Source organism: Sinocyclocheilus grahami, unplaced genomic scaffold (assembly GCF_001515645.1).
Source record: "Sinocyclocheilus grahami isolate Dianchi unplaced genomic scaffold, SAMN03320097.WGS_v1.1 scaffold683.1, whole genome shotgun sequence".
Lineage (NCBI taxonomy): Eukaryota > Metazoa > Chordata > Actinopteri > Cypriniformes > Cyprinidae > Sinocyclocheilus > Sinocyclocheilus grahami.
Genome location: NW_015505862.1, coordinates 162,978 through 174,323, shown reverse-complemented (window position 1 = coordinate 174,323; position 11,346 = coordinate 162,978). Strand labels below are relative to the sequence as shown.

At 39.3% G+C, this 11,346-nt stretch overlaps 1 protein-coding gene across 1 annotated transcript in view; it reads right to left on the bottom strand.

Moving 5' to 3' along the window:
- The window catches only part of arhgap28 (Rho GTPase activating protein 28), a 38,489-nt gene extending 37,425 nt beyond the window's left edge, over positions 1 to 1,064 (bottom strand). The window contains exon 1 of the mRNA XM_016243185.1: positions 875 to 1,064. Within this exon, the coding sequence (XP_016098671.1) occupies positions 875 to 969 (95 nt within the window). The 5' untranslated portion in view covers positions 970 to 1,064. The remainder of the gene's footprint in view (positions 1 to 874) is intronic.
- Positions 1,065 to 11,346: the final 10,282 nt, after the last annotated feature.

The window sequence follows — 11,346 nt, the reverse complement described above, 5'->3', positions numbered from 1 at the left end:
GAGAGTGTGTGTGTGAGTGTGTGTGAGTGAGTGTGCGTGTGAGTGAGTGAGTGTGTGTGTGTGTTTGTAAGTGAGCGTGTGGGTGTGTGTGAGCTTGTGTGTGTGAGAGTGAGTGAGTGTGTGTGTGTGTGAGTGAGTGAGTGTGTGAGTGAGTGAGTGAGTGTGAGTGAGCGTGTGTGTGTGTGTGTGTGTGTGTTATAGCCAGTGTTGGTGAAAGTTACTTTTAAAAGTAATGCATTACAATATTGTTACTCCCTAAGAAAAGTAACTTATTGTGTTACTTAGTTACTTTTCATGAAAAGTAATGTGTTATGTTACTTTTGCATTACTTTTTCTCATCTGGGCTGGGCTCATTTTTCTCTTTTTAGCAATTAAAAAAGGCAATTAAACACAAATGTTATGTTTATCTGAAGTCATTTTTGCTTATTATTGTTGAGCTGGATCATCGAAGGTCAGCAGCAAAGACACTGAATAATAAAATGAGATTAAATGCATAAAGGATATTTGTGTTATCACATTTAATTATTGCAGGTTTGCATTTGACTGTTTTTACTGATTTTGAGGAATACTGAATCAGTTTTTGTGCAGGTGTGATGAAGAGTAAATGCATGCTGACATTTAGTCCAGCTCTACAGTAGCATGTTCACACAGCGCATCTGCACTCACTCCTGATTCTCTCTACATGAGCACAGCACAGCTTCAGCCAATACACGGGAAATAAAGTAACTGCTGTTACTTAGTTGAAAAAGTAACTCAGATATTTCCTTGTAAATTAAAAAGTAATGCGTTACTTTACTCCTTACCTGGGAAAAAAGTGATCTGATTGCGTAACTCGCGTTACTTGTGTGTGTGAGTGTGTGTGTGTGTCTCTGACCTGGTGTCTGCTGCGTGTTTCTGCTCATCTGCGTGGATCCTGAATGAATGAAACGCAGTCAGAATCACTCCGCCACAGTCCTTCACATCCATCATCCATCAGATCCCGAACACACTCACGGAGATCACGGCGTGTGTGTGTCTCTGCTGTGTTTCACGCGAGTGTGTGTGTGTGTGTGTGTGTGTGTGAGATCCGGACTGCCATGAAACACAGACACGTGGGGGCGGGGCTACAGCCGCCCGCGTCCAATCAGCACACAGGGGCATGCAAAAATTAACATGAAATATTTCCTCTGGTGAAACAAAAACAACACTAACCAAATACGATTCTTATTTGATTTTGTTACAACTTATCACATAAAGTACTTTCACTAATACATTTACACTTTCCCGCATGTATAATGTACAATAATAATACAGCAATGATGAAAAGTGTGAAATGACACAAATGGAAGTGTGTGAATGATGTAGAGATGACACAGAAGAAAACTTCTTCTTTATCTGATTCCATCTGGAAGAAACCACATTCCCCCGTTAATGAAGCACCTGAATGGCCCTCTGAAGCTGGTTGTGTAACTTCTTCAAACAGCAGCTCTTCCTCTTCGCTCCTGATGTCTGATAAAGTCACACTGATTCCGTTCTTCTGTGCTCGCATCGATCCGCTTCAGTCAGACTCTGTGATTTACAGTTTAATGCTGCTGACAGATGAACTGTTATCGAGCGGCTGCCACAGCAGCTTTCTGTCCAGCTGTCCATCTGATAACCAGCTGATGTTCTTCCTCATTCATTTTCACTCAGCTGAAGAAAATCTAAAAAAATCAAAAGCCTTATGACAGTTTACAACACGACACAACTCTTTCCAACTGAAGAAGAGAAGCGTGCACTAAGACAAGCATCACCATTACTGTAAGCAACCACACAGGACACTAATAACCACCTAGCAACCAAACAACACCCTAGCAACCACCTAGCAACCAAACAACATCCTAGCAACCACACAGAACATGCTAGCAACCACCTAGCAACCAAACAACAACCTAGCAACCACCTCTCAACCAAACAACATCCTAGCAACCACACAGAACACCCTAGCAACCACCTAGCAACCAAACAACACCCTAGCAACCACACAGGACTCCCTAGCAAACACCTGTCAACCAAACAACATCCTAGCAACCAAACAACATCCTGGCAACCACACAGAACACGCTAGCAACCACCTAGCAACCAAACAACACCCTAGCAACCACACAAGACACCCTAGCAACCACCTGTCAACCAAACAACATCCTAGCAACCACCTAGCAACCAAACAACATCCTAGCAACCACACAGAACATGCTAGCAACCACCTAGCAACCAAACAACAACCTAGCAACCACCTCTCAACCAAACAACATCCTAGCAACCACACAGAACACCCTAGCAACCACCTAGCAACCAAACAACACCCTAGCAACCATACAGAACACGCAAGCAACCAAACATCATCCTAGCAACCACACAGAACAGCCTAGCAACCAAACAACACCCTAGCAACTGCCTAGCAACAAAACACCCTAGCAACCACACAGAACATGCTAGCAACCACCTAACAACCAAACAGCACCCTAGCAACCACACAGTATGCCATAGCAACTAAACAACACCCTAGCAACCACACAGAATGCCATAGCAACCAAACAACATCCTAGCAACCACACAGAATACCATAGCAACCACACAGAGCAGCCTAGCAACCACCTAGCAACCAAACAACATCCTTGCAACCACACAGAACACCTTAGCAACCACACATAATGCCATAGCAACCATACAGAACAACCTAGCAACCAAACAACACCCTAACAACCACACAGAACACTCTAGCAACCGCATGGTAACTTGTTAAAGAACCTCTTAACACTCACACCCATTTCCTGAAGAAATCAAGGATGTCAAATTAAACTATATTTTGTATATCATGCATATTTTATGTATTTTATGCATAATTATGTATATTTGAAATAAGCATATGTGCATAATATTAATAAATAATAGAATATGCATATATATATTTTATCATTTAATAATTTATTATACTAAAAATGCAGTAAAAACACTAATACTGTGAAATATTATTAGAATGTTAAACAGCTGTTTTCTCTGTGAGTATGTGTTAAACTGTAATGTATTTCTGTGATGCACAGCTGTATTTTCAGCATCATTCCTCCAGTCTTCAGTGTCACATGATCTTCAGAAATCAGTATAATATGCTGATCTGCTGCTCAATTATTATCAGTTATTATTGATGCTCTACGTTTTAGCACTTCTTCCTTTGAATGGACATCTCTAATAAATGTGAAATGAAAATGATCAACACAGAGTCTGTTTGATTGCAGGAGCCCAGCGTCCCAGCATGAGCTCATGATGTGCCCTGCGTATCATTTATTCAGCACATGAGGATTGATTTCTATCAGAGTCACTTCCTGTTTCAGGGCTGCTGCTTCTGCTCAAAGCTGAATAAATGATGAGTGATCAACAGGTCAACACATTGTAGATCCTTCTAGAAACCCTCGTCTGTCCATCTGAAGAATGGAGAAACTTCACCTCTACAGATACTCATTTCTGCAGGTGTCACGGCATCTTCAGGTATCTTTATATCTGGTGTTCCTCTAATGACTCTCAGGAAGAGTTTGGCTGTGTTTTGCTTCCACTATCAGATTTCCGGAAGTCACCTGCTGCCAAATTTCCATGCATGTACAGTATTGTGTGTTATTTTAGTGAAATTATTGATTTTTGAATGGTTTTGGGTGAAGTGATCATCACTAGCGATCAGGCTGATGTGGGATCAGAGCAACCAAACAACACCCTAGCAACCACACAAGACACCCTAGCAACCACCTGTCAACCAAACAACATCCTAGCAACCACCTAGCAACCAAACAACACCCTAGCAACCATACAGAACACGCAAGCAACCAAACATCATCCTAGCAACCACACAGAACAGCCTAGCAACCAAACAACACCCTAGCAACTGCCTAGCAACAAAACACCCTAGCAACCACACAGAACATGCTAGCAACCACCTAACAACCAAACAGCACCCTAGCAACCACACAGTATGCCATAGCAACTAAACAACACCCTAGCAACCACACAGAATGCCATAGCAACCAAACAACATCCTAGCAACCACACAGAATACCATAGCAACCACACAGAGCAGCCTAGCAACCACCTAGCAACCAAACAACATCCTTGCAACCACACAGAACACCTTAGCAACCACACATAATGCCATAGCAACCATACAGAACAACCTAGCAACCAAACAACACCCTAACAACCACACAGAACACTCTAGCAACCGCATGGTAACTTGTTAAAGAACCTCTTAACACTCACACCCATTTCCTGAAGAAATCAAGAATGTCAAATTAAACTATATTTTGTATATCATGCATATTTTATGCATAATTATGTATATTTGAAATAAGCATATGTGCATAATATTAATAAATAATAGAATATGCATATATATATTTTATCATTTAATAATTTATTATACTAAAAATGCAGTAAAAACACTAATACTGTGAAATATTATTACAATTTAAAACATCTGTTTTCTATGTGAATCTGTGTTAAACAGATGTATGTAAAATGTATTTCTGTGATGCGCAGCTGTATTTTCAGCATCATTCCTCCAGTCTTCAGTGTCACATGATCTTCAGAAATCAGTATAATATGCTGATCTGCTGCTCAATTATTATCAGTTATTATTGATGCTCTACGTTTTAGCACTTCTTCCTTTGAATGGACATCTCTAATAAATGTGAAATGAAAATGATCAACACAGAGTCTGTTTGATTGCAGGAGCCCAGCGTCCCAGCATGAGCTCATGATGTGCCCTGCGTATCATTTATTCAGCACATGAGGATTGATTTCTATCAGAGTCACTTCCTGTTTCAGGGCTGCTGCTTCTGCTCAAAGCTGAATAAATGATGAGTGATCAACAGGTCAACACATTGTAGATCCTTCTAGAAACCCTCGTCTGTCCATCTGAAGAATGGAGAAACTTCACCTCTACAGATACTCATTTCTGCAGGTGTCACGGCATCTTCAGGTATCTTTATATCTGGTGTTCCTCTAATGACTCTCAGGAAGAGTTTGGCTGTGTTTTGCTTCCACTATCAGATTTCCGGAAGTCACCTGCTGCCAAATTTCCATGCATGTACAGTATTGTGTGTTATTTTAGTGAAATTATTGATTTTTGAATGGTTTTGGGTGAAGTGATCATCACTAGCGATCAGGCTGATGTGGGATCAGGGTTTGGACTGTTGGAAGCTGCAGTGGAAACAGTGTCGCGGATCTCTGGAAACTGGCAGTGGAGGATCTCGCTTACATCGCTCCTCACTGTCTGCCGCTTCCTGTGACCTCTGACCTCTCCCTTTCCTCTCAGAGCGAGGACAAACCGGCGGGTGCTCAGCAGGCCTGAGCAAACACACTGAACATGACTGAATGATGGAATATAATACAGCACGTGTGTGTGTGTGTGTGAGAGAGTGTGTGTGTGTGTGTGTGTGTGTGTGTGTGTGTGTGTGTGTGTGTGTGCGTGTGCGTGTGTGTGTGTGACTGTGTGTGTATGTGTGTGTGAGTGTGCATGCGTGCGCGTGGAGCCATTAGTGGGATCGTCTGCATTATTAATGAGATGATGTAAGATCTGTCTGGCAGGATGGCATCTGTTGGCACAGAAAGACAGCAGTGAAATGGAGAAATGCATTTACATTTGGCAGTTGCTTTCATCCACAGCGACTTGCACTGAATTCAAGGTAAACATGTGATCAGTTCATATGGATTCATATGAATACAAAATTCCCCCCAGAATTGTTTGATATAAACTGAAATTCTGAGGGGAAAAGTTGCAATTACCTTTTTTTTATCCAGTGGCGGAAACGGCTTCCATAAGTTGTTGCAATCGAACCCATAACCCTGGCGCTGCTACTGCCTCGAGCTGCTGTTTGCAGCTACAATAATGGTGCATAAAAATGGTTTATAAAGTCTCAAATCAGTGTTATTGTGAATAAGATTTTTTGATTTTCTGTTTAAATTTAAATTTTAGTTAAAGTTTTAGTAATTTTTTTGTGTTTTTGTAAAAAAAAAATTATGTCCATATAGTTTTTATTCCATTTTAGTTTGAGTTATTTTAGTTCTTCAATTTTAACTAAACAAAAATTTGAATTTTGACTAGGCAACTAACTGAAATTTTCTAAAATATATATTTTTTCAGTTCATGTTTGCCCTATTTGCTTTTTATTTATTTATTTTTTTAAATGTTTAACTTTTAGTTAATGATAATAACCTTGTTTCAAGGTCCAAATTTGGGTTTGTGTGTGCTCATAATTAGCTTCATATAAACTCATGGACAGTATTGTGTCTGTCAGATTCATGCATTTGGCAAACACTTCAGTACAAAGACACTTTCATTGCATTCAAACTATACATGTTATCAGTTCATGCATTCCCTGGGATTTGAACCCATGACCTTGGTGTTGCAAGCACCATGCTGTATTGAGCTTTAAGAAGACTGTGTTTGATCCATGTGTTCTCAGTGCAGGAGTGTAAGACGGCAGAAATCAGGATTCTGGAATGTTCTGAGATATTCTGACCCCTGATCCTTCATTCCTGCCAGAGATAAACGGCCCTCATCCACACAACGCTCTTCCTCTGTAATGTTTAACTAGAGCAGTCAGTGAGTGTGTGTGTGTGTGTGTGTGTGTGTGTGTGTGTGAGTGTCTGGCGCTATCATTCTGCACAGGGTTAACCATGTTCTCATTCAGAAGACACAAACACACAATATAACTACCTCAAGAATCACAATATAAACTCAAACAGACACATTTATCCCTGTGTGAACATTAAGCAGCTAAACTGATGACACACAGCTTAGAATCTCAGGATGATACAAACAAGAGCGCAAGTGATTATGAGTTTTGGAAAATGAATCCTGTGGGAAACAAAGAGGAATAAGAGGGGGAAATAAAAATGAAGGGGATGAGGTCAAAAGTCATTTGTTCCTGATGAAATACGCAGCACTCTAGTTGAGCATGTTCTTCTGCATGGACTGACCGTGAGGGGAGGTAGCCTACAGCTCATCGTCAGGGTTTCAGTACTACTTACACATACAATATAATTACAGGACATAGCAGCAGTACTTCAGAAGAGAGAGCTTTCATTATTCTATGTACAGTAAATACTCTAGCACATGTTATGCAGCCTCAAACTCATTACTGTTGAACTGATTTGTGCAGAACTGAGAGACGGCTGTCTAGGGGAAGCTATAACAAATAAACTGCTATAACAAATAAGGATATACTGCAATGCAAATTGGCAGAGCATGCTGAATGAATGAATGATTTATTTATTTTTTCTGTAAAGTAACTGACAGTATATTGCAGTGTGTGTTTACTGTATATTCAGTTGTTTGGTCTTTGAACTTTTCTCTTGTAGTGCTTTTCAGCTACTGTAAGATCTCTTTACAGTAGTGCAGTGACAGTAAACGTTTCTTAAAGTGTATTGCTGAATGTTACTGTATCTGCGCCGCTCTATTTATGTCGTATACTGTAACAGACATTGAGTAGCAAAAGGATTCCTGTTTCCCAAAAGCAGGTTTTAGTAACAGTGTTCTGAGTTGATCTCACTAGTGTTCTCTAGACAGTGAAGTATGTGTGTATTTGACAGGTTTGTGTGTCATCTGAGGCCTACGTTTGACTAAAGAGAACATGTTTTTGACTAAACGATTTGATTTTGAGCTGGAAGTTTGCACAAGTTGGTGTGTAGTTTTGAGATTGTGTTTATAGTTGTGAGAAAATGGTGAATTGTTTCATGAATAGTTTGTTAGCAATCGAGAAAAACTAATATTCAAAATATTTATTTACTATAAATATTAAATATTAGTTATGAAATATAATATGCATACAGTTTATTTATTTAAAATATTTGGTTGTATTCTATGGTTCTACAGCCTGTTTCTCTCAGAAAAAAGGTAAGTAGGTAAATTAAATTTTAAAAAGCAAATTGTGACTTTTTATGTTACAGTTCATACTTTTTTCTTACAATGTCTTTTTTCAGAGATATGAATTCAGAATTCTGAGGAAAAAGGTCAGAATTGTGAAATAAAAAGTCACACCTCACCTTTTTTATTTTATTTTGATGCGGAAGCAAGCTTCTGTGGTTTTCTGGAAGTGTCTCTGGACTCTAAAAGGTGCAGTTACTGTCTGGATCATCAAAGACAAACTTCAGTCAAAGGCTAAAAGCTGAGCGTGTTTCTGTGAGTTCAGCTGCTATTGATGACACGCCTGATTCATACGTGACACTTTGAGGAATAAAGTCACAGTCAAACACTGTAATTACTGAGAGCTCAGACAGAGAGAGAGAGACACCGCATGTCTGTGTGTGTGAGTGTGAGTGTGTGTGTGTGTGTGTGTGTGAGTGTGAGTGTTCACTCATGGGAATGCAGATTGAGTTTCTCTCTTTAGTGGGTTGTAAACTAACCACCCTGCGGCCAGAAAATTAGTTTCAGACCAGACAGAAAGTGTGTGTGTGTGTGTGTGTGTGCCTGTGTTTGTGTGAGAGAGAGAGAGTGTGTGTGTGTGTGTGTGTGAGACACACATACAAACACATACACACCTGCATGTAAATCTGTTGCTGTTAAAGCTGTTTTTGGCTCTTTATATTTGAAGTCACACATCATCATCATCATGCTTATAGGAAAGGTCACATCTCCCTCGAGTCTCTTGTTGTGTTTCCTGCAGGTGTTCGTGTTTGGATGCAGTAAGTGTGTGTAGGAGAAGGAGATCAGATCAGACTCTGAGAGGTTTGCGCTGGTTTGTGATTGTGGTTTTCATCTGTAGATCGTGGGAGGGAGAGAAACGTCAGGAGGATTCTGCATCGAGTGAAATTCCCAGCTGACAGAAGTTCCCCGTCAGCGTGAATGTGAAGCATGAGACGCATGTTCCTCTGTACAGGAAGTGTGTTCACAGCAGACGTGTAAAGGAATGTTTATGAGCGCTATAAACACACACACACACAATCTCTGACCTGGTTTACTAGAGTTAACCAGCACAGCACTAGCTCTGATGTGTCACTCCTGAAGCGTCTCAGGCATGAGCTGACCTCTGACCTCTGACCTCTGACAGTATGACCCTGTTGACACTGGAAAGTGTTTGAATCTCTGTCCTGCACTGAACGTCTGTACTGATTGAAGTCTATCATCAGTCACTGCTCTCTTCATCATCATCATCATCATCATCAGAATGATTTTGCTGTGTTTAATTGGTGTGTGTTTTGGGGAACGGAGCCGTTCTAAATCTCTGCTGCATGATTTATGATAGATTACATTCAGATTAATGATTCATGAGGTGAATAAGATTCATTACGGCCAGAGACTGAGCGAAAGACTCTTCACTGCGCATTAAGATACTGATGGAATAAAATCATATTGTGTTCTAACAAACAAACACAGTGAATAAATGAGTGAGCAGCTCTTACATTAGTGTCCATCACACACAACACTCACTCACACGCACACACGCACACACACTCACGCACACACGCACACACACACACACTCACACTCACACACATACACACTCACACACACTCACACTCACTTACTCACACACACACACACACACACACACCTTCACTCATTCACTCACACACACTCACACTTACTCACACACACACACGCGCACACACACACACACACACACTCACACTCACACTCACCCACTCACACTCACTTACTCACACACACACACACACACACACCTTCACTCATTCACTCACACACACTCACACTTACTCACACACACACACGCGCACACACACACACACACACACTCACACTCACACTCACCCACTCACACTCACTTACTCACACACACACACACACACACACCTTCACTCATTCACTCACACACACTCACACTTACTCACACACACACACACACACACACACACACACACACACACACACACACACTCACTCACACACACACACACACACACACACACACACACACACACGCCTCATGATCAGATCTAAGACTCTACTGACCTCTACTGGAGAACACCATAAACTTCAGTTCTGAGACACTCACAAATAAAATAATATTAAAGAATTTAAATTTTTCGTTAAAATGCTGCACTCATTCTGGCAGATCATAAAAGGAACAAATAAAATGGACTCCAAAAATAAATCCAAATCATGTTTATGTAAAAGGAAAAAAAGGTTTTTAAAGGTTTTGGAGTGACAAATCCAATTAGAACTCACAGAAATAATCGAAATAAAAAAAATCAAAGATGGAAACCTATAAACGTAACATGATTCATATTTATCAGTCAAATATCAATGAAGCAGTTAAATAGAGTTAATAAACTGAATGTATTTTAACAATGCACAATATCCAGCTTTATATGTATCAATAAATCCAGTTGGTTTCAGTCTCAAACATTTTAACTAGCCGAATATTGCTTGTTCTACAGCTAGTCATATTAAACCATACTTTTGAATGAATTGTTTTCGCAATTTATGCTGGTTCTAAGAAATGTAAATAAATGCGTTGAAAATGTGTGCATTTAAATAAAATCAAACAGATGCAAATAGTTAATAATAATAATAAATTAATTGTTTGAGTGCAGAAATCTGATCGGTTTGACTGACAAATATGAATCACATTAAGTTTATTAATCTGTTAATGATAAAACTGTGTAATCCAAATGAATGGAAATGTTTATATGCAATTCAGAAGCATTTTTTGTTTAAGCCCGCTATGACACTTATGATAAAAAATATATATTTCATGTTTATGTATAACACTTGTGCATTTATAGTACCTTCAGTTGTTTAAAATGTTTTATTTTTATTTTGCTATTAATGAATAATAATATAATTAATCATTATTAAAAAAATCCTACTTATTATTAAAAATTATAATAATAAATAAGTATTATAAGTAAGTAAATTGTATTTATATAGCACATTTCAACATAGCAAAGCTATCCAAAGTGCTTAACAATGTAAAATAAAATTAAAAGAGAAAAGGAAACACAGAAAATAATAATTTCTTTTAAAAAGACAGATAATAACACAACAATGAAATGAAATTAAAATGCTAAGGAGAAATGATAAGTTTTCAACCTGGATTTAAAAATGGTAATGGAGGTGCAAGGCGGCAGTCTAGAGGCAACTGGTTCCACAGACGGGGCTAGTGACATAATAATTTCTTTTAAAAAGACAGATAATAACACAACAATGAAATGAAATTAAAATGCTAAGGAGAAATTATAAGTTTTCAACCTGGATTTAAAAATGGTAATGGAGGTGCAAGGCGGCAGTCTAGAGGCAACTGGTTCCACAGACGGGGCTAGTGACTGAAAAGCCTCTGTCACCCTTAGTTTTCAAACGGGAACGAGGGACAGATA